Source organism: Ochotona curzoniae, unplaced genomic scaffold, assembly GCF_017591425.1.
Source record: "Ochotona curzoniae isolate NIBS_2020 unplaced genomic scaffold, NIBS_Ocur_1.0 contig_605, whole genome shotgun sequence".
In the NCBI taxonomy this organism is placed as follows: Eukaryota; Metazoa; Chordata; class Mammalia; order Lagomorpha; family Ochotonidae; genus Ochotona; species Ochotona curzoniae.
Genome location: NW_024466491.1, coordinates 1,182,894 through 1,210,780, shown reverse-complemented (window position 1 = coordinate 1,210,780; position 27,887 = coordinate 1,182,894). Strand labels below are relative to the sequence as shown.

At 61.3% G+C, this 27,887-nt stretch overlaps 1 protein-coding gene across 1 annotated transcript in view; it reads left to right on the top strand.

The window, feature by feature from the left end:
• Nucleotides 1-27,887, top strand: part of BRD4 (bromodomain containing 4) — a 58,568-nt gene that overhangs the window by 25,674 nt on the left and 5,007 nt on the right. Inside the window, exons 2-12 of the mRNA XM_040990420.1 lie at nucleotides 7,467-7,785; nucleotides 11,369-11,506; nucleotides 12,566-12,701; nucleotides 13,865-14,157; nucleotides 14,434-14,796; nucleotides 15,446-15,574; nucleotides 18,742-18,951; nucleotides 19,376-19,590; nucleotides 19,711-20,006; nucleotides 20,491-20,601; nucleotides 27,812-27,864. Coding sequence (XP_040846354.1) covers nucleotides 7,501-7,785; nucleotides 11,369-11,506; nucleotides 12,566-12,701; nucleotides 13,865-14,157; nucleotides 14,434-14,796; nucleotides 15,446-15,574; nucleotides 18,742-18,951; nucleotides 19,376-19,590; nucleotides 19,711-20,006; nucleotides 20,491-20,601; nucleotides 27,812-27,864 — 2,229 coding nt within the window. The 5' untranslated portion in view covers nucleotides 7,467-7,500. The remainder of the gene's footprint in view (nucleotides 1-7,466; nucleotides 7,786-11,368; nucleotides 11,507-12,565; nucleotides 12,702-13,864; nucleotides 14,158-14,433; nucleotides 14,797-15,445; nucleotides 15,575-18,741; nucleotides 18,952-19,375; nucleotides 19,591-19,710; nucleotides 20,007-20,490; nucleotides 20,602-27,811; nucleotides 27,865-27,887) is intronic.

Here is a 27,887-nt window from a genome sequence, read left to right as displayed (position 1 = left end):
AAGCCGTCCGTGCCCTCCCTCCCTTTAATGTATTTGTTTGAAAGGCAGAGAAGCAGAAAAGAGGGCAAATCTTCATCTGGCTCACTCCTTAAATACGGACAGCCAGATCTGGGCAAGGCCAGGACCCGCCCACCTCAACCTCACGTGGGTGGTGGGGTCCCATGTGATTGGAGCATTTTTCTGCTGCAGCAGGATCAAGAGTCGAAAACTTGAATTGATACTCTTGGAAGCTTAACCGGCATGCCACACTGCTGGGCCTGACAGGCCATGCCACCCTGCTGGTCCTGATCGGCCATGCCGCACTGCTGGGCTTGACCTGCCATGCCGCACTGCTGGGCCTGACCTGCCATGCCACACTGCTGGGTCTGACCGGCCATGCCACACTGCTGGGCCTGACCGGCCATGCCACACTGCTTGGCCTGACCTGCCATGCTGCTTTGCTGACATAGAGAGCTACATTCTCGTGAGCCTTAGAGCATCTGTGTTTATGTATTTAAAATGCAGAGTTAGAAAAGAGAGATCTTCCGCCTGCTGGGTCACTCCTGCAGCGGCTGGGGCTGGGCTGTCTGCTGCCTTGCCAGGCTCACGAGCCAGGGAGCTGGGCAGGGACAATGCAGCCAGGGCTCAGCCTTAGGTGATGCTGGCACTTCAGGCAGCAGCTTGGCCTGTCATCCCACGGTGGGTGCTGGCCCTTCATCTCCCACATTTCTAGTAGAATCCTGTGTTGATCGTGATAAGGAAACACTGGGTAAAGTCGGGCTTTGAACCTCCTCCTGAAGTTCATGTCTGCTCTCTTCCCCTTCCCTTCTGCCGTGCCCCAGAACTGCTCAGTGTATGGTGTGTGAAGGCTGACTGTTCCCGCGCTGCGGATCAAGCCACCAGCAGCCCAAGGCGTCTGCCGCCTGTAGCCTTTCTTCCTCTATTGCCATGGATCGAAGATCGATTTTAATTTGCAGTGCAGACTTGCAGCTTCCATCCGCTGACGTACTGCTCCCGGTAACTGCGGCGACTAGAACGGGCCCCACCTGAAGCCAGGAGCTTCTTCTAGGTCCCCGCGACAGGTGCAGGGAGCTCTGGGGCACCCTCTGCCGCTCTTCAGGCCAGTAGGAGGGAACTGGGTCAGAAGTGGAGCCGCCGGGACTTGAACTGGCACCACGTGGGGTGCTGGCACCACAGGTAGAGCAGGTAGAGGCTGAGTGTGCCACTCCATGATGCACGTAGCATTTTATCACGTTTCCCTTACCGCGAAGTCTAGAGAAGTCTGCGGAGTAGTGGGCCGCAAACTGGCCCTTGGCACAGTCGCTTTCCTTGGCGCATTGCTACCCCGTCCATCCCGGGCTTGATCGTAGGCGATGGCAGAGTGGGAGTGATTCGGGCTGCGTGTCTTGCTCAGCTGACGGTATCCTGGCCCCTTGTCTGGCTCCGCAGGAAAAATGAGCGTCCCCGAATTCAGGACATTTAACGTTCTTGAACCCATCTGCCTCCCCGATTGACCATCAGCCTGTGAGTCACTTCTAACCACGGGAGCTTTTGTTGTGCCCTGGCCGCTCGTCCCTCCAGGTCTTAGTGTCCTCGTGTGGAAGAAGGCACAGTATTCCAAGTGCCCCTAAACCGTACACACACGCACACATACCCCCAATACCAGTTAGACAGTCTGCAGGAGAGGGGTCAGGCATCTTGAGCCAGCAGAACCGCTACGCTCAAACCTGCCCCTTGTGGCCCGTGGTCTTCAAAGCACCCGAGCTGGAGTTCTGGTGGTTGGGGGTTGTGGCCCGCCGTCTCCACCTGGCTCCTGGTCCTTGTCCTGGCTACAAGGTCCTTGTTGGCTCGCGTCCCCTCCAGCGAGGGACAAAGAGCTCGAGGGTGTCTGCTCTCCTGCCAGCAGGAAGCCTGGTTCCTGTACCCTGGTTTGTCTGTCTGTCTGCAGGCTAGCTGCAGTGCCTGTGCTCCTCTTGGGGGGGGGGGCCCTTGGCAGGTCTCAGGGGGCGGGGTGCGGACAAGCTCTGCAGAGGCGGGTGAGGCCTCTGAACTGCCCCGGCACACAGCCGCTGGCCCAGCTCCAGGCGTTGTGGTCCGGACCACGAGGGCGCTGTTCTCAGCAGCTGCCCGAGCCGGGCAGATGTCCTGTTTGTGCTCCGCCACTGACATGGATTGCACAATTAAACGGGCTGTGGTCATGAATGTGAAGTCGGGAGATAGACAGAACTGATACTGTACAGTCAGGAGTTTGGTACCTGCGTTCAAGGCCAGGGGAACACGCGCTTGCAGATCGACTAGAAATGGCCAGGTGGCGTGTGCGTGACCGGGTGGACTGTCACGTTTCCTCAAATGATGCTCCGAACAGGTCTTACCCTGCTTGGGAAGGTGACCTCCTGCGTGAGAGATGTGCCCAGCCGTGGGGTTTGTAACCTTACGCCAGATTGGGGTCATCTGGGAAGGACAACCGTTCCTCCTGCTCAGGGGGCATACGTGGCAGCTCGCACCCTGTGGCTTCAGCCGTACGGTGCCCCCACGTTGCCCCCTCCCAGCTCTATTTCCTCTCCGAGGATGGCCGCGTTTGGAAATAGCGCAGCTAAAAACCAGGCTCGAGACCCCGCTTGTGGGCCACGTGGCGGTCAGCTGCTTCTGCCCTGATGGCGGGCCTGCCACCGGACCACTGGGAGCAAGCCAGGGACCCGCTAGACCGAGCCGGGCCCAGGCCCGTCGCCATGGTCCTTCCCATGCTTTCTGGGCAGAGCGTTTGAAACACACAGCTGCTGCAAGAGACTTGCCTACCAGGCCACCCACCACCTGCTCTGCTGGCATGTTTCCGTGGGGATGGCGATGCCGCCACCACGGCTGCTGTGGACGGCTTTGTAGATTCAACAGGCCTCCTACACATCGTATGCTCGCGCCATCCACCTGCTGCTTATCCTGCCCAGGCCCTCATGCAGAGGGGACGTGGCAGGTCACGGGAGGCTCTGCTGAGCAGGGAGGGGTTCGTCGTGGGGTCTGGTTCTGGGTGACTGCGCGTGGTCTCGCTCTGCTCCCATCCCCGCTGCTCTCAGAACTCAGCCTGGGGCCCCCCCTGACGTCCTAGGCTCAGGACAGAGCGGATCCATACGCTAGGACAGCCCCGTCCGAGGATGGCAGGCAGCGGGCCGAGAGCAGTGGCTTGACCAGCAGTGCAGGGGGAGCGCCCACCGCCACCTGCTCCACAAAAAGGAGTCCCATCATTGGGACTTCGCTGAGCTTGTCTGAGATGGACTGCTCTGCATCATAGCTTCTTACCTCTTCGTGCTGTGTTGGCTTGGAGACTACGAAGGTTAAGAATGTCAAAGGAAATAGAATATGGGAAGTGGGGAGATAGTGCCGTTGGGTTTTCTGCTCACTGTTGTGCCCGGAGGGTGGCAGTGGCCCAGCAGGCCCGCTGCTCTGAGGTCTGTGAAGTCAGGGGCAGTTGACAGTCCTGATGTCCCCAGCAGCCTGAAAGTTCCCCCAGGCTAAAGAAATGCGCATCTCGTCAAGAGGTAGTTAGATAATAACAAGTTTTTATGTTCCAGCAACTGTGTTGCCATTCAAAAGATGTCAGTGGATACTTAGTGGCTTTTTTGTCTGTTTGGGTTGGGGGAGGATTTATGTCTTTGAAAGGCTCAGTCAGAGGTCTCCCATCCCCAATAGCTGTAGCGGCTGAGACTGGGCCGGCTGGAAGCCCAGAGCCTCTCTGAAATCTCTCGTATGCCCTGAGTACTTGGGCCGTCTGCTGCTGCTCTCCCAGGGGCATCAGCAGAGAGCTGGATCGGAAACAGAGCAGCCAGCGGCTCAGCGCACCAGACCACAGTGCTGGTCCCAAGATAAACGTGCTTGCTTTATCCTTACGCTACTGTGTCTGCCTCCTGGTGGGGCCTGTGTCGTCGAGGTCCGCGTTGGTTTTTCTGCAGTGTGTGCTCCGTGAGCTGTGGCGTTGTTGAGGGCAGCACAGCCCTGCCTGTCCCTAAAGCTGCCAGCTGCAGACAGTCGCACCCCTGGCGCCCTGGGACACCTTTCCCGTGGCACTGGCCTTGCCTCAACTTACCTTCTCCCTCTAGCCTGGATTACTGTTGGGAATAGGACCAAAAAGAGGGCGCCCATTTGGTGCTCGCTGCCCCTTTGGGGATCGGAACCAAAGAAGGGCAATTCTCTTGGTGCCCATTGGCCTTCTTGGCGAGTCTTGATCTAGGGAATGTTCAGCGAAGGTTGGGACGGGTGCGCGTGCAGGTCATACCATGGCTATGCGTCGGGTCCCTTCTCTCAAACCCCCTGCGTGTCCCTGGCCAGAGCAGTCCTCTCCTTCTGCCCCAGGTATGACTTTGTGGGAGTCCTAGAGTGGCAGCCCAGGTGGGGACGCCTGGGAGAGCCGGAGCACAGCCAGGGCAATCCTGGGGTTCCCAGGTGTGTGTGTGCGCACCCATGGCACTGGCTGTGGAAGCCTCTAGATGGCATCCAGGAGATGAGCTGGTGCCAGCCAGCAAAAAGCAAGTGTGGCAGGGCTGGAGGGGGGCAGCCTTGCAGTGCCTTCCAAGTCACATGGCTCTCACGTGGGACTTCCCGTCGCCATCCTGGCCTCATGTCCCCTGTCAGAATGGCTATGACTGGGTTCTTTCCTTGATTTCTTTAATTTTTTTTAAAAGATTTATTTTATTTTTTATTGGGAAGGCGGATATACAGAGAGGAAGATCTTCTGTCTGATGATTCACTCCCCAAGCGGCCACAATGGCTGGAGCTGAGCCATTCTGAAACCAGAAGCCAGGAGCTTCTTCCAGGTCTCCCGCGCGGGTGCAGGGTCCCAAGGCTTTGGGCCGTCCTCCACTGCTTTCCCAGGCCACAGGCAGGGAGCTGGATGGGAAGTGGAACTGCTGGGATTAGAACTGGCACCCATATGGGATCCCGGCCTGTGCAAGGCAAGGACTTTCTTTCCATCCTGTGTCTGGGGGAAGAGGGGAGATAAAGGGTGAAGCCTCATCCAGTCTCCCAGCCTCCCCAGTACCCGAGGATGGGGCACAGCCACTCAGTTACCAGCCCAGGGTCCCCAGTGTGGTGCGTGTTCAGAGGGTTCCGCACAAGTGGCTCATGGATATTCTGAACTGTTCTCCGTCTTGCTGATCCAAGGATGTGGAAACCCTTCCAACGTCCATCGGCTGACACAGTCGACCTTAGAGCCTCCGTACCGCAGGTACTTACTGCCATCGTTTGGCTGGGGTGACTGTCCAGTCTGGTCTGTCCTGCTTCCTCTGCCGTCGTATCAGGCGTCCTCCCTGTGCATCTGAGCCTGCCGTCCACTTCACGTGAGCTGCAGGAACAGGATCGTGCTGGGTCCCGGTCTGACTGTGGGCTGAGGGGGCATTGTAGAGCGCTCATCCCAGCATCCTGTGAGCCCTGTGACTCCATCGTCGTTATCAGCTGGAGATGGTTCCTCCCTGTCGCCTGTCGCTCCCGGGTTCCCCCCCCCCCCCCCCGCCTCCGGTGTGTGTGGGGGACCTTCTCCCATCTTGTGTGCAAAGTGCTTGCTCTTGCCTCGGTTTCCCGTCAAGGGAGCTGGAACCAGACGCAGTGTGGTCCGGGAACATCTGGCTGGGACTGCGCATTGGACTAGGAGGTGTGCCCTGTAGTGGCCCGTGGTCTGTGGTTTGTAGTGGCCTGTAGTCTGCGGTCTGTGGTCTGTAGTGGCCCATGGTTTATGGCCTGTAGTGGCCCGTGGTCTGTGGCCTGTGACGGCCCGTGGCCTGTGGTCTGTGGTGTATGGTCTGTAGTGGCCCGTGGTCTGTGGCCTGTGACAGCCCGTGGCCTGTGGTCTGTAGTGGCCCGTGGTCTGTGGTCTATGGCCTGTAGTGGCCCGTGGTCTGTGGTGTATGGCCTGTTGTGGCCCGTGGCCCGCGGTCTGTGGTGGCCCGTGGTCTGTAGCGGCTCGAAGCACAGCACAGGCAATGTTCTAGATGGCAATGTTAAAGGTGACAGAGACACCACATCATCATCCATCGCGTCACTCCCCAGATGGCTGCCAGAGTTGAGCTGGTCCTTCCGGGTCTCCCACGGGGATGCAGAGGCCCGAGAACTTGGGCCACTCCTTCCTCTGCTGCTTTCCCTGGATTGGGATCGGAGCGGTTGGGACTCGGCCAGCCATCCGGGCTGCCGTCACCGCAGGCAGAGGTTCAGTTAGTTGGCTGCGCCTCTGTACCAACCGGCAGAGCGGTTTTCAGCTGGAAAAGCTCCGTGGCTTGCTTGGCTCGGGGGCCTGCGTGCCTGGTGTGGAGAAGATGGGATGTTCCTGTTCACGGAGACACGGGCACACGACCCCGAAGCTCCGGACAGCTCACCTTAGCCCCAGCGCATCATCGGGGGAGTCTCAGGATTTTGATGTTTGAGAAGTTTGCACAGCTGCTGCTTGGCAGATGAACCCGGCTGGACGCCCAGCAGCCCAGTTGTCCCCTTCCTGGCTCACCTGGCAGGTGCTGGGTGCACAGCATGAGCTGTGTGCATCCCGAGCCGCCTTCTCACAACAGCCTGAGCATGCACACGTTGCTGGCGCAGGCTGCAAAGCCTCTGCTCGAAACCAGACTGTGGAGCATGTCATGTGCCTGGGCCTGGACCAGAGTCCCCGGGTGTGGTTGATGCCCGTTGTTCGAGAACTCTCCTGACTTCCTCGGGACGATTGACCTGGGTTTGATTTATTCTTGGTGATGATGGCATCTTAGATGTGGCAGACCCCAGCTTGCAGGTTCTTCGACTTTGGTTCTGGGCCTTTAGGTGAGAGTACTTTGTCCTTGCCAGTGGCAAGAAACACACGGGGAGCTTGCAGATGGCTGGTCTGCACTTGAGCAGCGCTGGGAGCTGCAGGTGCACGGGAGGGGATGCTGATGGCAGAGTTTGCCCCTGGCAGGGATCACTCGGGAAGGAGGGCACTGCTGATGAGGCCCATGGTATTGCCCTGGGAGGAGCCCTTTGCGGTTAAGATGGCGGGTTAGGAAGGGGCTTGCGTTTTGTGTCACCGCGAGTCGCCTCGTGGGATTTCTGTCACCCACAGGCATTCGTTTGAGTGACGTGTTCTCAGTTCGCGTGAGGCCTTGTCAGTACACTGCGTGGTCATCTGAGGTGGGCAGGCTCAGCCCCCTGCTCCACGGCGCGTTCGTGAGCCAGGGGCGGACAAGGACTTGATGCAAAGCCTCCTGTACTTGGAGGCTTGCCTGTTCCCTGTGAGGTGTCGCGGGTGGGAAGAGGGGCAGATGGCCTCGTGGAACGGGCCTTGTTGTGCCTTTGCTGTGCTCTGGGGAGCAGGTGTTTGAGGAGGGCAAGCATTTGGGGCCCTTCAGTCACTGGCTCAAGTCACCTTTCCCCCCCGCCAATCGGAGCTGAGCGGTTACCCCCAGAGCAGTCAGAGCTTGCGGGCTGCAGCCAGTGGGATACGAAACATCGGCGCGGAGTCTGATGGCCGCTTTCCTCTTGCCTCGTAGAGTGCCCAGCAAAGAATGTGATGGGATCTCTAGCATGTCTGCGGAGAGCGGCCCTGGGACGAGATTGAGAAATCTGCCAGTAATGGGGGATGGACTGGAGACCACCCAGATGTCAGCAACACAGGCCCAGGCCCAACCCCAGCCAGCCAGCACAGCCAGCGCCAATCCCCCACCCCCGGAGACCTCCAACCCCAACAAGCCCAAGAGGCAGACCAACCAGCTGCAGTACCTGCTCAGAGTGGTGCTCAAGACGCTATGGAAGCATCAGTTCGCGTGGCCTTTCCAGCAGCCTGTGGACGCCGTCAAGCTGAACCTCCCTGTGAGTAGCCCGGGCTGGGCCCCCCGCGGCCCCGTGGTGGTGTCCTAGAGCCTCCTGGAATGTTCCTCACACTTCCTCCAGGAAGGGTGGAGATGGGTTTGGGGGTGGGGGGGTCGCCAGCACCCAGCCGCCTCGGGGAAGGGGTTCAGTGATGTGTGTGATGACCAATGGCTTGGCTCTGGGGACCCTGAAATGAAGGGGGGAAAGGAACTTAGCTTTCAGTTCCTGGAGAGCTGGAGCAGCTGGAGGGAGCCCGGCTGGTGCCAGCAGCCACTGCTCGCGTGGTCCCCTCATCGTCCAGAGCAACAGGTGGGAAAGGATAGTGAGTCTGTTTATAATTTAAAAAAAAAAAAAAAAGGAATCTCATTTATTAGAGGCTGTTCAGCTCCCCTCTGCTTGTCTGCTCAGCTAATGGTGATGGCTGGGGCTGAAGCCGGGACAACACGGGTGAGGCTGGGAGCGCATGGGTGGTAGGGAGTCAGTCCTCATGCTGTCAGGGTCTTGGTCTGCTGGGAACCACACATGTTCCTGATCTGTCCCCTGTCTCCCCCCGCTCTCTCTAATGTGTCTGAACCACAGAGCAAATGTGAAATTGATCTTTGCGCGGGTTCACACCCCACATGGCGGTTGCAGTCGGGGGCTGGGCCAGGCTGAAGCCAGGAGCTCAGAATTCCACGCGGGTCTCGGTGGTGCGCGTGGTGGAGATCGAGGGGTTGGAGGCGTCACTGCGGCCTCCCGGGATGCAGCAAGCAGGAAGGGGAGGAACCAGGCCTCGCAGGCAGGTGCACGGAGGTGCCAGGCAACGGGTTAACCCGCTGTGCCACCGTGCCCATCGCCCAACCATTCGGCAGAATGCCTGCTCCAAGGGTAGCAGCTTGTCTGCTGGGGACGGGGCGAGTTGAGCCAGGGCTGTTAACCATCCCTTCTGCCGTCTGCTGTTCCTAGAGCATACTGGATCTCTCCCAAGCCTCAGGGAGCACACTGAATCGTGGCTTGCTCTTCTTCCAAGGGTTAATTCTGTTGTGCCAGGTGAATCAGGCCGTAGCCCCTGACCCAGACTCCGTTTGGGGAATCCTTGGAGCTGCTGTGTGCTGGAATGCGCAGCCCTTGCCCGGAGGGAGGCCGCACCTGCGCCTTCCGGCCAGGGCCCGGGGCCGTTCATCCTGTGACTTGGGCTCAGTGCTGGGCCTGCTGGGTGTGTGTCACAGGCAGTCTGGGGAGTTGGTGGGGGGGGAAGGGCTTTCCCTGTAGGTCTGAGGAATAAAGGAACTCAAGGAAAAAAGGGGGGCAGAGGCCAAAGAGGCGTCACAGGTGGCCGCTTTCCAAGGCAAGGAGTGGCAGGAGCTGGCCTGATACAGGGGGGCTTGCCGTGAAGGGCAACATCTTAGGGCCAATGCAGGGGTCCGTGGGGGGGCTGGGGGGTCGCGCACAGCAGTCCCCGGATGTCCGCATCGTGAGAGGTCAGCCCCGGCTGACCATCCCTCTGGGCCTTCAGGAGGGCCTCGGTGATCTTGGGAAGGCCTGACGTGGTGGAGCTAGAACCCAGATGGGCAGCAGTCTGCCGAGAAGGACGAGAGACTGTTATTTTCAAGAAACCTTCTGTGTGTGTGTGTGTGTGTGTGTGTCTCCCCCCTGTAACTTGACCTTGAAGGGGAACAGAAGGGGTTCACTGAAGGCCAGGGAGCAAGGAAACTATAGGACTACAGACCTGCAAGGCAGCTGTGTCCTAGGGGAGGCCGAGGAGTAAGTCTCCAGAGGAAGAGGAGGGGGCTGGACCCCGCTCCAGGCAGGGTGTCGCTGCACCTGTTCCCTGACTTGGAAGTCACCCGAAGCAGCGGAGTGAGGAATGCTGGGGAAGGTGGAACTCCTGCTCTGCTCAGTGTGCCCCCCCCTTTCGTCCCCAGAGGTGTTCCCAGGGTCACCCGAAAAGGTGTTGCTTCTCTTTCAGAGTTCTGAAGATCAGCCCAGATCTTGTCCCGTAGTTTGGTTTCTTACCACCCCCAAGGTACTGCCGCCCTCACCCCTCCAACACTCGCTTATCACCTCCCCCCCCCCCCACTCCTCCTCTTGTCTCCTGCTTCTGCGCCGTCTGCCCTCGAGTCAGTTCCCACATGCAGGCCGTTCGCTGCCCAAGCCCTGGAACAGATGTGTTGGTTGGCTGTCTCGGGCAAGGAGGCTAGAGCATCGTGGAATGTGGGCAGTCAGGGCTGGGTTCGTGCCCAGCATGCGCTCGTGGTGTTAGTGTTGTTCGGTGCCTCTGCCCAGCCCATGGTGCTTACCCCTGCCCCCCAGGACTATCCGCTGTTCCTGGGGCTCTCTGAGGGGAGCCTGCGCTTTTGTGCCTGCAGCTTGCCCTGCTCCCATTGGGAGCCCACTTCACATCCAGCTTCATCGTGGCTAGCCCGGCCTCAGAGAGGTTGTTTATATATATATATATATATATATATTTTAAGATTTATTTTATTTTCATTAGAAAGGCGGATATACAGAGAGGAGAGACAGAGAGGATGATCTTCCGTCCGATGATTCACTCCCCAAGTGAGCGCAACGGCCGATGCTATGCCGATCCGGAGCCAGGAGCCTCTTCTGGGTCTCCTGCACAGGTGCAGGGTCCCAAAGCTTTGGGCCATCCTGGACTGCTTTCCCGGGCCACAGGCAGGGAGCTGGAAGGGAAGTGGGGCTGCTGGGATTAGAACCGGCGCCCATACGGGATCCCGGGCGTGCAAGGCGAGGACCTTAACCACTGCGCCACTGCGCCACCGCGCCGGGCCCTTGGAGAGGTTTTTGAGGGGTCTGATGGGGCGGTCTGCGCCCTAGGGGCTCGCTGGCTGTGTGCGTCCCACGCCCGCCCCGTTGGGGAGTCCCACCGTTGGTCTGATACGATTCTGCCTGTGGGTTTTGAAAATTGTCTTCGACTTGGGACCAGGTCTGTGCTTTAGGTAACACTTGGAGACAGTCCCAGCTCCCGTGTAGCGCTCTGCGGGGCCTTGGAGTGTGTGGGAACCTGAGATCCGTGGTCGGGGGTCACAGGTTATCTTTGCTGCTGGCAAAGGCATGGTTAGCCCGGTCAGTTGTGTCCCGTACCCAGCGCTGGCAAGTCCTTAGTTGCAGGCTGGCTTTGTACGGTGGGCAGTGCGTGTGCTGGTTTCTGGCTCGCCTGCAACACCCGCACCACGGCAGTTTGCATCTTGCGGGCATTGAAGACTTAGAGTGGTGGGGCAGGCTAGCGCCGGCCATTGGTGCTTTTGTATATAAAAACTGCTTGTACAAGACTGTTTCCCCAAACAGTGTTAAGTTAAAAATGAAGGGCCCTGCTAACATACGTATATGAAAGAGACAAATTCCCCAAAAATGCGTGAAGGCGGCCTGTTCCAAGATAGAGTAGGCGGTGCATTTTTTGTCTTGGGGCTCCCTTGAGACCACAGCACGGTGGAAGGGTGCTGGCGTGAACTTGGCGAGTCTCCGCCGAGCAGGGCTGCGAGTGTCACCCCCCCCCCCCCGGGCCCACGTGGCTGGCCCCAGCCGGGTGCCAGGGGGCACACTGAGGCGACCTTGGCTGTTCTGTCTGCCCCCCCCCCCCCAGGATTACTATAAGATCATTAAAACGCCTATGGACATGGGAACAATAAAGAAGCGCTTGGAGAACAATTATTACTGGAATGCTCAGGAATGTATCCAGGACTTCAACACTATGTTTACAAATTGTTACATCTACAACAAGGTGAGACACTGGGGGCGCCGCCGTGGGTGGGTGCGTGGGTGCGTGGGTGGGTGTGGGTGCGGGTGCGGGTGCGGGGTTGCCAGCGGCCGTGAGCCGCCAGGCTGTCGTGCCGCGTGGTGTTCGAGGACCGTGGTGGCTCCTAGCAGAGCCCCCTCGGATGCTGCCACGTGTCAGCCAGGAGCCCACTCGGATGTGGTCGCGCTAAGGTGTGTGCACGGACTGGAACCTCCGCGCCACACAGGCCCGAGCAAGGCCGCAGAGCAGAGCTGTGCGTGCGTGGTCCTGGGCTGCTTGGGGCCACGCGTGGCCACTGACCACTCCTGCCGGAGAATCGAGGTGTTCCCTAGATGTACCTGTACATCTGGAGCTCATCCGCTTCCAGCTCCACAGCCTTGGCTGGGCCGCGAAGCAAGGTCATTTGTTTCCGGTTCAGACCACAGATGTGATTGGACAACCCCTTGCCATAGAAGAACCCCGGGGGGCGCGGGGGGCAGATACTGTGCAGAACTCGGCCCCTGCCCCTGCTGGTGGCGTGGATGGAACTGCCTGGAAGGGACGGGCGAGTCGACTGTGTCACGTAGGCCTCGGCTCCCACCACGTGGGCCGACGCGCAGCGCCTGCAGGTCAGGCCCTCAGTTGACTGCTGAGTGCAGGAACCCCGTGTTCCGGATGGAGTGACAGTGTGAGCCGGGCTACACTGGAGAGTGGTGTTGGAGCCCTCCTGACGTGTCCCTGGCAGAAAGCCCCCGTGGCATGGAGTCGGAGGTGATCACCCCAGCGCCGCAGGGAGGGCGCTCCCGTCCCTGGCCGAGTTTGGTTGGCTCTTGAGGCATCGGGTGGCTTGTGGAGCAGGTCAAGGGGCAGAGGCGTGCAGGTAGACCGGGCAGGCTCACAGCTCGGCAGCAGACCTGGACTCTTGTGTCCTTGGCATTGAGGTGGAGGAAGGAGCCTAAGTGTGGTGCATTGCCTTGGGGGGCGGGGGTGTCCCAGGGTGTGCCCCGTGTGCGGGGCTGGGGCGGGGGACGACGTTCTGACACCCCACCCCACGTCTCCCGCCAGCCTGGAGATGACATAGTCTTAATGGCGGAGGCCCTGGAGAAGCTCTTCTTGCAAAAAATCAATGAGCTGCCCACGGAAGAAACGGAGATCATGATCGTCCAGGCAAAAGGAAGGGGACGAGGGAGGAAGGACGCAGGTAGGCACGGAGCTGCCAGGGGCCTGGCTGCTTCTTCCCAGTCCCCCGTCCCCTCTGCGAGCTCATTGGCAGGGGGTTTGGGGGCGTGGGGGGGGTGTATCATGGTCGTGTTGCACCCGTCCACGGGACCCCCCCCCCCCCCTTCAACATGATTGGGCCCGGCCTGCTCTGGGGGTGCTTGGTAGAGAGTTGGTTCTGGTGCCATAGGTGGATGGTCTTTGCTCTTTAGAATCAGGAAGGTAACAAGCAGAAGCAGTTTTAACTAGCACGCCCGCAGCCTGGGGGTCTGTAAGTGGAGCAGCTTTAGTGCTCGCCCTGCGTGTGGCCGTGCCTTCTGTGGATGGGGCACAGTGCCCTCCTCTCGCCCCTATGCGGCCACCGGCACCGGCGCACGCGGAGGAACGAGGGGCAGGCTCGCACCTACCTTCCACCCCTCTGCACTGCCTGCACGGGTGCCGGCCGAGGCAGCTGAGGTTTTCGTGCGTGGCCACGCCAGACAGTCATAGCGATCAGGCCATATTCCTCGTCCTCCCGCGAGGATGTCGGTGAACGCCAGGTCCAGGGTTTGGTCTGCACACTGGCCGTCTCTGTTCCAGAAAAAGCCCAAGAGTAGTGCCCCGGGGAGAGGTGGGGGCTTGGCAGAGTGTTGCTTTGTTCCTCATGGGAACCTGGGCCCTCAGCCAGCCAGCCAGCCAGCCAGCCAGCCAGCCCAGGCAGGAGGGCGCAGCAGTGCGTGCCACTCATGCGTGCGTGCGGGCCTGCTGGCTGTGCAGGTCCTGAGACTGATCAGAACCGGCGCACACAGCTGCTAGGAGGCAGCATTCCAGCCATGCCCACAGCCCCCCTGCCATGGGGCCCAGCCCGTTTGCAGAAGCCTTGGCGAGAGCAGCCAGTTCATTGGCAGAAATGGGAACAAGGGCGGCTCTGACTGGGAGCTCCAAGGGTCACTTCCCACTCATGCAGGCCGGGCCTCCAGGCTCCTGAGCAGAGGTGAAGTGGTGGGCTCCCACCCGGTGGGCCCCGGGGCCGGTGGGCAGCTGTGGCGTGGGAAGGCAGGTGTGCAGACATCCGTCCCGTCCTGCGGGACAGCGTCCCCACGAGCTCAGCCAGCACAGCGTGTCGGCACCGCCCTCTTAACTCCCTGTCGTTTTCACGATTGGTAGCAACGGCCAAGCCCGGCGTCTCCGCGGTAGCCAACACAGCTCAAGCAACAACTCCTCCGCAGACCCAGACCCCTCAGCAGAACCCTCCGCCTGTGCCCGCTGCGCCTCACGCCTTTCCTGCTGTCACCCCAGACCTCATCGTCCAGACCCCTGTCATGACAGTGGTGCCTCCCCAGCCTCTGCAGACGCCCCCACCGGTGCCCCCCCAGCCGCCACCCCCGCCCGCTCCAGCCCCGCAGCCTGTGCAGAGCCACCCGCCCATGATTCCGGCCGCCCCACAACAGCCTGTGAAGGTGAGCCTGTCCTGGGTACTGCTGACTGTCACCAGACGGAGGGCTTGCCCGTCGTCCCTCGTGGGGTCTTGGGCTGCCAGGGGGACCTGGGGAGCAGCTGACCCACACATCCCGTAGCTACCTTGTGCTTTCCGATGCGTTCTCCCTTCCGGCCTGTAGCGGATCCCGTCCCAGACCACAGGGTGGGCTTGGCTCCAGATCCTAGAAGTATTGGGGTACCTCCGAGTGGGCCTTCTTCCGAGGGCACCCTCTAACTTGTGCCTGTGCCCTCGGCAGACAAAGAAGGGGGTGAAGAGGAAAGCGGACACCACCACCCCCACCACCATCGACCCCATTCATGAGCCAGCCTCGCTACCCCCGGAGCCCAAGACCACCAAGCTGGGGCCCCGACGAGAGAGCAGCCGGCCCGTGAAGCCCCCAAAGAAGGATGTACCGGACTCGCAGCAGCACCCAGCCCCCGAGAAGGGCAGCAAGGTCTCGGAGCAGCTCAAGTGCTGTAGCGGCATCCTCAAGGAGATGTTCGCCAAGAAGCACGCCGCCTACGCCTGGCCCTTCTACAAGCCCGTGGACGTGGAGGCCCTGGGCCTGCACGACTACTGCGACATCATCAAACACCCAATGGACATGAGCACCATCAAGGTGAGGCCCGCACGGCTGGGCCGTGGCCTGCGTTGCGCCCTCCCGGCAGGTGGGAGCCCTTGCCAGAGGCTTGGGGCTACAGGCAGCTGTCCACTCTCCTTTCCTAGGCAAGGGCGAGACCAGCTCTTCCCTGCCCTTCCTTAGGGGCCTGGACACTCTGGGGCCACCTGGGGACTGGTGGCCGGCCGCCTGCCTGTCTATAGAGGCCCGTGTGTAGGGGCGCACACCACCTGCAGAAGGGCCACCATTTTGAGGCCTTTCTGCTTTTTTTGAAGACTCCCCAGTCTCTCCTCCTTCTGGGCTTGGAATAAGCCTGTCTGAATTCAGGACAGAACCGACAGTGCGGTGCTGCTTCTGTGGCCACGACCCAAGCACCTGGTCCCTTCCTCCCCTGATGCTTGGAGCTGTGCCTCCTCCCGTGTGGACTCTGCGTCCACTTGCCATTAGCCAGTCCTTGGGCAGGGCCGCTGGTCCCGAGGCCTGCTGGTCAACGTCTGCTTGTCCCGTCCCGTCCCCCCCCCCCACCCTGAGGTTGTCGTCCCTGCCTCCTCTGCTCCCGGAAGTCCAAGCGCTGACCAGTCGGCCAACTCCGTGCCGCGCCGCCACCTCCGCTCACTCTCGCTAACAGGGCCCTGTGTTGTCTTTACAGTCCAAACTGGAGGCCCGTGAGTACCGGGACGCTCAGGAATTCGGGGCCGATGTCCGATTGATGTTTTCCAACTGCTACAAGTATAACCCTCCTGACCATGAGGTGGTGGCCATGGCCCGGAAGCTACAGGTGAGGCCTGCACGGTGCATGGTCGCTTCTGTCACCCTCCTTGGCCGTCCGTGTGTGTGTGGACTTGACTTGGGCTAATATTACTTTCAAGAAAAAGAAGTTTTCAGTGTTATTTACTGGAAAAGTAGAATGATGAAGAAAAGAAAGATTTGGCCTGGCTTGGTAGCCTAGTGGCTATAAAGTCCTTGCCTCGCATGCACTGGGACCCCATGTGGGATCCACTTCCCATCCGGCTTCCTTGCCTGTAGCCTGGGAAGGCAGTCGAGGAGGGCCCTGGGACCCTGCACCAACACTGGGAGACCCGGAAGAAGCTCCTGGCTCCGGATCAGCTCACCTCTGGCTATTGTGGCCACTTGAGGAGTGAACCAGCGGATGGAAGATTTTCCCCTCTCTCTCTCTCTCTCCTTCTCTCTGTAGCTCTAGCCAATAAAAATAATTAAATCTTATTTTTTTAAAAAATGAAGAGAAAGGTCTTCCATTTTCTGGCTTAGCCCCCCCAAAATGCCCACAGCAGCGGTGGCTGTGCCAGGCTGAAGCCAGGCACCCCAGGTCTCCAAGGCAGAACCCCCCCGACCCCTCGGCCATCATCTGCTGCCTGCCAGGCACAGGGGCAGGAAACTGGATCAGAAGGAGAGGTTAGGGCTTGGGTTCGGGTGCTCTGTGGGTGGGGTGGACTGCTGTGCCGCAGTGCCTACCCACTTTCCTTCAAGTTGGAGAGGCCCAGGTGCTGCCCTGGGAGTGGGGTCAGACCAAGCAGAGCTCAGATGTGTAAATTCAGTTTATGCTCTGCCTGTTTAGTGCCTGTGGAAGCTTGCCGGCCTGTCCTCCCAGGCTGGCGACTTCCGTCTGCTCCCAGCGTCTGCCCAGGCCACAGTCTGGGCCACCTGTTTCTCAGGAATCCCTGGAGCAAGGAGGGCATGCACAGCCCTTGGAGGGAGCCCCGATGCCACGCGTCTGCCCCCGAGTCCGCCCTGAGCGCTTCCTTGCGCCCCAGTAAGGGACCTGGTCTTATTCCAGCAGGGGTGCACCAGTTCCCCCTGGTTTGCTGCAGTTCCTGCGCGTGGCCACCCGGTGGCACTGGTGCACTCATGCACACGCAGGCAGCGGCCTCTCCCTGCCCAAGTGCCGGAGCTCGCTGGGCGCTGCAGGCTGCACGGTGCCAGCGCACGGGGCCAGCACACCGGCCGCTGCTCTTTGGAGTCGGTGTGTCAGGAAGGGAAACCAACGAAGCGAAAGCACTTTGCACATTCTCTCCATCTCTCTCTTTCCCGATCAGATCGATCCGGCAAAGGCGGCCATTGGGCTTATAGGTTTTGCCCCTTCTGGCAGCGGGCTGAGCCCTCCGCCTCCCCTCTCCCCCAGCCTGAGCAGCCACGTGTGCACCGAGGGCTCTTCCGCTCTGAGGTTCTCCATGGGTTCAGGAGCTGGCTTGCTTGCTTGCTTACTGATAGGAGAAGGAGCGGAGGGCAGGCTGGTGGTGGCTTAGCAAGCTGATCCACTGTCCATCGCTGGCATCCCATACGGGCACTGCTTTGTGCCCCAGTCATACCCTGCTTGCGGTAAGGCCTTCACCTCGACCTGCTGGTTCACTCCCCAGAGGGCCGCAACAGACAGAATAAACTGAGCTGTACAGAGAGAGGGCCTGGAGTGGGAATCGAGGCTTGGTGTGTGCTGGGGAGCCGGAGGGTGGAGTGGCCTGTCTGCTGCCTGCACAGTGGCGGGGTCCCGGGCTGCTTGGTTCTCTGTCGTGACACGCAAGTTTAGGTATCCGGGGTCTCCCGTCCCGCGGAAGACATCACCCGACATCAGAGAGTGTCTCAGAGGTGCTTTGTTCAGACCTTCCATTAAAACCGTTATGTCCGTTAATTCCGTTTCGCGGGAGCCCCTCCCCCGCCAAGCCCCCAGCTTATATGTCAATCCTGCCCAATCGGCTTAAAGATCACACCAAGGCACACCAATCAGGGCCAAGGGCCAGTCACAGGGCAGGAAACTGTCAGTGCCCCCAACATTCAGGAGGCCTGCTGACGGTGCCTGTGGCTGCCAGGGCCTGCCTGACCTCGTGCGGCGAAGGAAGCGGCACAGTTTCGAGGTGGTATGCAGTTGTTGTTGTTTTAAACAAGAAATGGTACACGGAGAGGCGCGTGCTGTAGCATAGCGCGTAAGGCTGCCGCCTGCAGAGCCGGCATCCCATATAACATAGCAAGCAGTCTGAGTCCCAGCCGCTGCACTCTGCAGCAGCCTGGGAGGGTGGCAGGAGGTCGCCCAAGTGTGCCCACGTGGGAGTCCCAGCAGCTCTGGGCTCCTGGCTTTGGTAGTCATGGCCGTCTGAGGAATGAGCCAGCAGTTTGTTTTAAAGATTTGTCTTATTTTTAATCGGGAGATCAGATCTACAGAGGAGAGGCAGAAAGATCTTCGTCTGCTGGTTCACCCCCCCCCACCCCCAAACTGGCCGCGATGGTCGGAGCTGAGCCAGTCCGAAGCCCGGAGCTGCTTCTGGGTCTCCCAACACGGGTGCAGGGAGCTGAATGGGAATCCGAGTAGCTGGGATGTGAACCGGCACCCTTATGGGATCCTGGCACCCGCAAGGCGGGAATTTAGCCACTAGGCTATCAGCCAGGCCCCGTAACTTGACTTTTTAAAAAGAAAATGACACTTTGGGAAGTGCAGGGCCTTTGCAGTAAATGCCAGAGGCAGGAAAACTTGTGGAGACAGACGTGTCACTCACCTTGGTGTCACAGGGGACTGCTCCCCCACGCACCCCACGCCCCTCGTCCTGGATGCCGGACCCCGCCCCCGCCCCCGCCCCCCGCCACTGCAGCATCAGCTCTGATCCGTGGCTTGCGGGCTGGTTTGTTCGGGGGTGTCTGGTCTCCAGAGCCACCGTCGGCCTGGTGAGCTGCTCTGAAACCGGTGGGGCATGCACAGTGTGCCCAGGCCACGTCCCCCGTCGGGGTTGTGGGTTCGCAGCCACCCCTGCCATCCTCACTGGCTCTGCAGCGGGGACACAAGTCCTTTCCGTGGATTGGCAGGGGCCACTCGCTTGCTCCTTGGGTGACCTGAAGTGCGGGGGAGAGACTCGGTCACCCTCTCTGACTTGCTTCTCACGGGGTGCTGGGTCGCAGCGTGGGCACCTCACGGGCATGGCTGGCATGGCTCTCCCTCCGCAGGATGTTTTCGAAATGCGTTTTGCCAAGATGCCAGACGAGCCCGAGGAGCCAGTGGTGCCCATGTCCTCCCCAGCGGCGCCCCCCACCACCAAGATGACGGCCCCCCCCTCGTCCAGCGACAGCAGCAGCGATAGCTCCTCGGACAGCGACAGCTCCACCGACGACTCGGAGGAGGAACGGGCCCAGCGGCTGGCCGAGCTCCAGGAGCAGGTGAGGCTCGTGGGCTCAGCGGGGCGTGCCCGTGCCCGTGCCCGTGTGCGGGGGGGGGCACAGCTGTGGATTCTCCCATCCTGTGCAAGCAGATAGCTGCTCGCCTCCTGCAGGCTGCCTGGTCTGTCCTCTCGCTGCAGGACGAGCCAGGAGACCCTTGGGTCCTGGTGCACCCGTACCTTCCCCTGCCCAGTCTCGTCCTGCTGTGCAATTAGGGTAGCGTGGGGCCTGTGCTGTCTCAGGTGGCACTTACGGCGACAATGCTGGCAGGCCTCGGAGTTGAGAGACTCAGCTCAAGAGAGCAAATGGCAGCCGCGCCAGCGCCCCTTGGCTGGGCCGCACACGCCCCCCCCCCCCCCCCCCCCCGTGATGCCCTGGGCTCAGGTGCCGGGAAGGGGGTCCTGACCGCCTCCGTGGTCCACAGCTCAAAGCCGTGCACGAGCAGCTGGCAGCCCTCTCGCAGCCGCAGCAGAACAAACCAAAGAAAAAGGAGAAGGACAAGAAGGAGAAGAAGAAAGAAAAGCACAAAAAGAAAGAGGAAGCGGAGGAGAACAAGAAGAGCAAGGCCAAGGAGCCGCCCCCGAAGAAGACCAAGAAGAACAGCAGTAACAGCAGCAGCAGCAGCAGCAGCGCCGCCAGGTCTGGGGTCCCCGGGGCACGGGGGGCAGGGGGCACGGGGGCACGGGGGGGGCGGGGGGGCGCCCGGCCTGCCCCCGGGGACCCCCTTCGTGACGCTGAGCGCCTCGTCTCCCTTCCTAGCAAGAAAGAGCCAGCGGCCACCAAGAGCAAGCCCCCCCCGGCCTACGAGTCCGAGGAGGAGGACAAGTGCAAGCCCATGTCGTACGAGGAGAAACGGCAGCTGAGCCTGGACATCAACAAGCTGCCGGGGGAGAAGCTGGGCCGCGTGGTGCACATCATCCAGTCGCGGGAGCCCTCGCTCAAGAACTCCAACCCCGACGAGATCGAGATCGACTTCGAGACCCTCAAGCCGTCCACGCTGCGCGAGCTGGAGCGCTACGTCACCTCCTGTCTGAGGAAGAAGAGAAAGCCGCAAGGTGGGTCGGTGGGGGGGCTCTGGGAGGTGGGGGGAGCCGGCCCTCCCCGTGGCGGCGGGCTCAGCGGGCATCCCGTCCTGCCTGCCTCGGGCATCGCAGCTTGTGGCCAGGGGAGAGAGGCTCCTAGGCACAGCCTCCGGCCGCGGGCACTGGGCATCTCCACGCGTGTGCCTCCTCCTGGGTGGGCTCTGAGCTGGGGCACCGCACGGCCTTCTGTCCCCAGCCCTTTGGGTCCTCCCCGGGGCCCCAGCCCAGCAGGGAACCCGTTCCCGGCCTTGGAAGGACCCTGCGGTTGCAGGCTGAGCCAGCTGTCTGCCGGGGTGCTGAAGCACACAGCCCGTCCAGCACCAAGAGCCCCGTGGGCTCCCAGGGCACAGGCCCTTCCTCCTGGCAGGCGGGTGGGTGGGCGCGTGGGGCTCCCCGTGGCCCACAGCATCCCTGGGCTCTGGCCCTCCCTTACGTGGTCGTGTCGCTTGGGTTGTAGCTGAGAAGGTTGAAGTGACTGCTGGCTCCTCCAAGGTGAAGGGCTTCTCGTCGTCCGAGTCGGAGAGCACCAGCGAATCCAGCTCCTCCGACAGCGAAGACTCCGAAACAGGTTAGGGCACTTGCGCGTGGGAGCAACCCCGTGAGACGGCTGGGCCGACTCCTCTTCCCACCTCCTGCCCGGCCGCCTTCAGCACCAGCTCCAGAGCCCGGGCACAGCTGTCCTGAGGCGGTTTGCCGGCCTCTCCATCTGTCCGTCCGTCCGTCCGTCCCCCCCATCCTCCTTGGCCTTGTGCAGCAGTGGGTCCATCCTCTGCACGCTGCCCGGGCTGAGGGGGCTGACAGCGGGGAGGGGCGCACAGGGGCTGGGCCGTGACTGTGCCCAGCCTCCCAGCCCGGGGGAGGTGGCAGGTGGCATCGCACACACGTATGACACGCGCTGCGCACCCAGGCAGGTGCTCCGGGCCTGGTGTGTGTGCCTGCTGCTGTGTTGGCTGCACCTGTCTGCCCCTCACGCTTCCTGGGGCAGGGGGGAACAGATGGATGGAGGAAAGGCCGGGGGGGAAGCCACGGTTTCCAGGTCCGACGCCCAATTGCTCTGTGAGGCCGGATTGGCAAGCCAGTCCGTAGGGCAAGCAGGGGTTGCTGTGCCGCGGGTCAACCTCCATCCGTTGCCCAAAGAAGGGTCCTCAGCCCTGCGTAACCAACGGGGGCTCCCGTGCAGTAGCCGGAAGAGAGATCGAAGGAGGAGGTCCTTGGGCCCCGGAGTGGGCTCGGGGCTTCTCGGGTCGTCCCGTGCCGTGGGCAAGCTCATTTCGGGTGGGTCAGAGGAGATCCGAGACCCACCATTCATGGAACTCTGTTCTGCGCTCGCTCCCGTGGGCAGTTTGCTGTCCTGGCCAGCAGGGAGCGCCCGTGGCCCTGTTGTGCAGGAAAGGAAGAGGCCCGCGGACTCTCGGTCTATTAGCATTCCTGGCGGCCACTGACTCTTCACTGTCGGTCCTGAGCAAGCCTCGCACTGGCCTGCCCCTGGGTTTTGACCCCTCTCTTGGCTCCTCCCAGACCACTGCTGCTTGCAACTTTTCTGGAGGCCGGAGCGGACATTGGCAGGGGGTCTGGTGCGGGGGTGTGGTGGTCAGATCCTTTGTCCCCGGCCCGGCAGTGCTCCATCGTGCGTGCAAGGGGCAGCACGCTCAGATGCCCGCCGGCCTCTGCCTGCAGTGGTGGGGTGTGGGCAGGCGTGGCTGCCAGGGCGTTTTCAGCAGCTCTCTGCTGCCACAGAGAAGTTGAGGTTTTTTTGTTGTTGGTGGTGGTGGTGGTGGTGGTGTTGGTGGGTTTTTAAAAATTTTATTTATTTATTTATTTATTTTTTAATTTCTTCTCCCACTTTAAGGAAAGTGGAAAGATTATGCAATGGGTAATATGAGAGTCCTGGGAACAGCCGCCCTGACGGGAAGGAGGGAGGGATTTCCAGTCCCGGGGCTGCCGGCTCCCAGGCCCCTCCCGGGCCATCAGCCCTGGCTGCTCCTTCTGGCTCTCCTCCACTGCACCCTCCCCACCCCCTCCTCTGCCAGCTGCCTTCCACACCTCGTGTTTTGCTTGATGCATCTCTTTTGTCTCCAAGGCCCCGGGGCAGCCCTGTCTGTGCTGAGCTGGGAGGCTTCTTGTTGCTGAGGGTCTGTGCGTGGGTCCCCCTACCCCCACCCCAGGGGGGCTCCCTGGCTTAGTGGCGGCGGCGGCGAACGTGGCTCCCACGGACCCCTCCTCTGCAGGAGTCAAGCTCCTGCAGAGTCCGTGGCCACTTGCAGGCAGCTCCGCTTTGGGCCCGGAGAAGGGAGCGTTGGAGGTATTTCCCCCCCGCCCCCCCACTTGTTGTTATGTTGCCATTTGGCTGGGAGCCGAAATTCCTGAAAGGGCCTATTTTTGTCACTTGAACTGAAGGTCGGTTTTGCTGACATGGCCCAGAGGCGGAACTCAACAAAAGAAACTGCACAGAGGCGCGAGGTTGGAGTTGGGGGGAACCGGGGCTTGGTCCAAGGAGCCCTCCTGGCAACCGTCCATTGATTGACTGACTGACTGACTGACAGGGCCACAGCCACGGGGCTGGTTCTCTGGGGAGGCCAGGCACAGAGCAGAAAGATGGGGGGGCTGGTCCCCAACCCACGCCTACCAGCATGGAGTACCATGCCCAAGTCACACGGCTGCCACCAAACCCAGCTCGGGTTGTGGTCGGATGTGCTGGACCCTTGCCTCCTGCTCGCTCCTTGCAGTCTCACATCTGGCTCTTCCCAGCATGCCTCGCCAAGGTCTTGGTGGGCAGGGGCGGCTGCGGGGCTCGGGGGCGTCTCGGGGGGCCCCGTGCGGTTGGGCCACGGTGGGGTCCAGTGAGGTCCCTCCGACTGTGGTCTTGGCGTTGCAGCAGGAGCACCGTCCAGCTATTTTGGTTCCCCTGATTTCCTTTTCCCAGGATTGGAACTCGTGGGCGTTTCTTAATAGCTCAGAGGGGAAAAGGAATGCTTGCTGTTTGGAAAAGCTTGAGCTGGGAGGGGCAGACAGAGGCCAGGGGCGGGGGGTCTTCCGACGCACAGCCAGCCTCGGCGTCCCTGGCACCAATCACGTCCCGGGCTTTCCTGCTCTGCCAAGGTGTCGCACCCGTGCACGGGGAGCCGGGGGTAGGGCTGGCCTCTCGGTATGGCCAGGTGTCGCCCCACCCCCCACGCATCTGCAGGCGTTGCAGCTGGAGGGATTCTGGGACTGACTGCGCGGTGGCTGAGGGTGAGCCTCGTGGAATGCAGCCTGCAGTGCGAGGCCAAGATGGGCGGGTTTTTCCCACGCGCGCCCAGTGCCAGAAAGCAGGGAACAGGCAGTGTGTCAGTGTGTCCAGAACCGTAGCAGAGGCGTCCGCTCCACTGCGTGGGTGGGAAGCAGCCCGGAGCCCTGGGAAAAGAGGAGAGGGGGCCCCATCCCAGACTTTCTCCCCGCTTCCCTCCATTAGTCTACAGCTCCCCTCTGGTACAATTTGTGGTTGGCCTCTTGGGGTCTGCAGGGGGGGCGGCGGGGGTGTCCCCTCTCCCAGGCCGTGAGGGGCGGCGGGAGACAGAGCAGGGTCCCCCCCGGCAAGTGCCAGGCGCACAGCGTGCGCCCGGGCAGGCACAGGCGGCTCTCGTAGCGGCAGCGCTGGTCCGGTCGAGCAGGGACGGGCAGGCCAGTGTGTTGGAGGCGTGCACAGGTGCTGGGCCGGCGGCCCTTGGGAGGGGAGGTGGTCCTGTCTCCCCCACCCCCCTCCCCAAGGCCGGCCCGGCGCAGGGGGCGTGCCCCCCGGGCGTGCGAGGCCTGCCGAGTGTGCAGCTCACTTCTTGTGACTTGGACGGTACGTTACACACCATTTCTCTCACACTGGTTTCTCTCTCCCTCTATGTAGGTCCCGCCTAATCAGTGGACACGGACTCTTAATAAAAACGACCTTCAGTTCCAGATTGTTCCTCCCCAGCAAGCTCTAGCTTAAGTTCATTTTCTTCCGTGAAAGGGACAGGACTCCATCAAGTTATGGAACTCCTCAGAGCCCGGGCCTGTCCCCTGGGGTGGCTTAGTTCATGTCCAGCAGCACATGCCCTAGTGCCAGGCTCGGGGCGAGGGGGGGAAAGCTGCCTGGCTGCCTGGCATCCTCGGGGTGTGGGCATCTCCTGGCCAGTCGTGACAGTTCCCGCCCCCCTTCCCCACACATGCACACACACACACACACACACCTCTCCCGGTGGTGCTGCTCCGTGTGCAAGGCCTGCTCACGAAGTGTGCGTTCTCTCTTCGTCCCCTTCCTTTCTGCCCCCCACTCTCGGACCTCGCAGTGCCATTAGCCCAGGAAAGCTCTCACTCCATGGGAGGAAGGAACTGAGCTCGCAGGTGCTCCCCAAAAGAGCAGTGGGGGTGCTTGAGCGGAGAGGCCGGCTCGCCGGGACTCCCCACCCCACCCCATCCCTGCCGCCTCGCACCCCTCGAGGCTCCGCTGGCTGGGGACGGTCACCAGCCACGCTCGCTGGGCCTGCATCTCCCCGGGGGGGGCCATTGGCCCTGGTTCTCTGGCCCCCCCTGTGCCCAGGGCGTGCAGGGAGAGACCATCGGGGCCGCTGCCCTGCCCTCCCTCCCAGGAGCCTGGAAGCCGCTGCTCCTGAAGTCCACCTGCACTGTGGCAGGGTTGCCTGGCAGGTGCCCTCGGGCTGGCCGGTGCGTGTCTCTGAGGGCCGGTCACCGGCACAAGTGCCCTGCTGGGGCAGGCGAGGGTGGCCGCCTCCTCCCAGCCCTCCCAGAGGCATCAGAGAGGCGGTGTTTTTCTGTTTCTCTTTTTTCTTCTTTTTTTTTTTTTTTTTTTTTTGTTTTCTTTCTCTCTCTAAAAGTAAATGCTGGCCCTTTTTTGGTCATGAACCCAGCATCTCAGCAGAAAACTGCCTGACGCACAGCATCCCCTCAGGAACGTCCTCATTCTTGGGGCTTCTCTCTCTCCTCCCCCACCCCCCCCCCTTTGCTTTCTAGAACTGTCGTTTGGGCTTCTCTGAGGCGTGTCCGGCTCCTGGCATCCCTGGGAGCTGGCAGCAGGCTCGGGGACAAGCTCCTGGTGGCCCTGAGCAGCCTCTGGGCCCCGCACCTGCTGCAATGCTCCCAACTTCCAGTCGCCTCCATTTTGCCAAACAGACTTATTTTCATCCGCACAGTGGCCTACGCCTGATGTGTTGCCAGTAGAACTTTGGCCTGCCTGGGGCTGTCGGGGGCCGGGGGGGGGTGGGGGCGGGCTTCGCACACCCAGAGGCTCCCACAGGACAGCTGGGAAAGCCGCTGGCATTGTCTTTCTGGAAAGATCGTGCTTTCTTGGACCCAGTGGCAGCCCGCGTTCCCACAGTGTCTTGGCACCCGTGCTGCCTGCCCACGTGCGCACGGGCAGCCGGAGCCCCAGGCCCGCTCTCCCTGGGGCTGGGTCCATGCCCCGTGGTGTTGAGGGGGTGGTTCCCCCCCCCCACGATTGCTTCTTGCCCGTGGCAGGGGCTTGGCATCTGGCAGGGAGCACTCAGGGCTCGTGGAACTGGAGAGGTCTTAGCTGTGAACTGTCCCAGGAACAGCCAGAGGGGGGAACAGTGCCCACCCCCTCGTGGGTGGCAGCTTCCTCCGCGCAGGCAGCGGGAGGTGCCGTCTGGAGGCCTCCTCGCGCCAGCCAGCCAGCTGTGGGTCCTGGAGGGGTTAGGGGTGGGGGGGAGATGGACTGGGGTGGGGGGGGGAAACAAAATCAGTGTTTTGATCAGATTTTACAAAAAAAAAAAAAAAACAAACATTTTATTTCTTTGTACAATTTCCCATCCTATGTAAAGCTGCGTTTGTGTTGAGTTGAAGATTGTCATGGAATAAAGATCGCATCACCCTTGAGGCCGTCTTCATGGAACCCTTTCCAGAGAGTTTTGTGTGGGGGTGTCTGGGGGCTGGTGTGTTGTGAAGCTGTGCCCTTCCTGTCTTGTCTCCCGACCGGTAACCCTGACCTGCGGCTCGGGCCACGTGAGTCAACAGTGGGCTGTCTACCCCCACCCCCCCATCCCACCCCCACCCCGACCGCCTCGCTGGTCTGGTCTGGTCTGGTCTGGTCCTGAGGGTCTGCCATGCCGTGCGTCTCCCTCCTTCCCTGTCCCAAGTGGTCCTTGGAGACTTGTCCCCCGGAACCCTGCCCGTCACTGGGCCTTGTCCCGTGGGCCTCTGCTCAGAGCCTGCTGATAACACTACGCAGGCCTGGTACAAGCTGCCTGCTTTGATGCTTCCTCTTTTAGCTTCCCGTTGCTATCATTCCCCCCCCCCCCACCACCAAAGTAAGTCCCTTCAAAGGTGTCCTCGCTATGCAGGCACCTGCCACCTTGGCGCCATCGTGCTGGGCAATGCCTCCAAGGCACTCGCTGCCCCCGTCCCACACACATAACTGCACCTTGCGGGAGCATCCCCCCAGTTGCAGACTTGGCCTGGCGTCCAGGGGTGGAGCTGGGCCTCCGGGCCTGCGGTCTGGGCCTCCTTGGTTGCTGCCCCTGGCCGTTTGTGTGAGGATGTGGGTCTCTAGCTGCTGAGGTCTGTGTCCACGTCTTGTCTGCATGGAGCGTTGCGCTCTCGGAGCACAAGGTCCCCTCGCCTCGCCTCCCGTGGCGCACGACACCGCACGGAAGTCTAGCGTAGCCCTCTGCAGGGCAGCTCCGGGCAGAGGTAGCGTTGACTGAGGCAAAGCATGCGTCTTCCAGCGCCAGCCGTGAGAGCAGGCAGCCTGGCAGGAAACTTCGGGTCACCAGGCAAAGCCGTGTGGTGCCCCTTGGGGTCAGGATCCCGAAAGGCATCCTGCCATGGGGCTCTTCTCCTGTCTGCTGACAGCCGGGTGCAGGCCAGGGCCACCCTTTTCCCTCTGTGTGGTCAAGTGCATCTAGCTGGCAAGGTTCCTTGGTGTTGATCCTCTGCAATGGGAGCTAGGCGGGGCACACGCTGACCTTCCAGGCACACCTTGCCAGAGGACCCTGGAGCCCAGGGTCGCACAGCAGGGTCTGCTGAGGTCCATCCCCACCGGGTCAACCCCTCCTGCCTCCAGCCAGCTAGGGCAGCGAGCATCTGTCCCTGTGAGCTCTGTCCATTCAGGGGGAGGCAGAACTATTTCACTTCCAAGCAGGGTGGCAGCGGGGGGTGGGGGGGGCCGGATCCTCACTGCGTGCCCACCTGCCAGTTCTTTCCACTCCCATGGATGTGTCCTGGCTGTGCCTCCGTCCCAGCCCCCAGCATGAGCGTGTCTGCTTGTTCTTGGAGGTCAGGAAGGAGGGGGGGGGCTCAGAAGCCCCCCCCAGCATTACTGTGTTTGAAGATACTTGACTCTCACATCTCGGATCCAACTCTTCCTCAGCTGTCACTTGAATCATTTCCACATCACAGGTGGTTCCTAGGCAGAGGTAGTCGGGGTCCCGGGCGTACTGGCCACCGAGTCGCCAGAGCTGGTCCAAGGCAGCCCAGCACAGGGATATGGTTTCAGCAAGCAGCCGTCATCCTTCCGTGACACGGGTGGTCAGGATCCGGATGGGGAAGGCCTGTTGGGGCAGGGGGCTGCCCCAAGCAACAGGCAGAGGGAGGGGAGATGGGACCCGGATCTCCTTTTCCAACCGCCTTCCCCCGTGACGGCCACCTTGTCCCCGGCAGAAGCTGGTTGCACGTCAGTCACCAGCCCTTAGCCTGAAACGCGCCCTTCCGTCTTAACACCGCTCCCGTGTCCGCAGCCAGCTCCTGGGTCTCCCTTGCCAGAGCCTCACCGTCTTCTTTTTCCTCCACAGAAATGGCTCCCAAGTCCAAAAAGAAGGGGCATCCCGGGAGGGACCAGAAGAAGGTACGTAGACTGCCTGGTGTGTT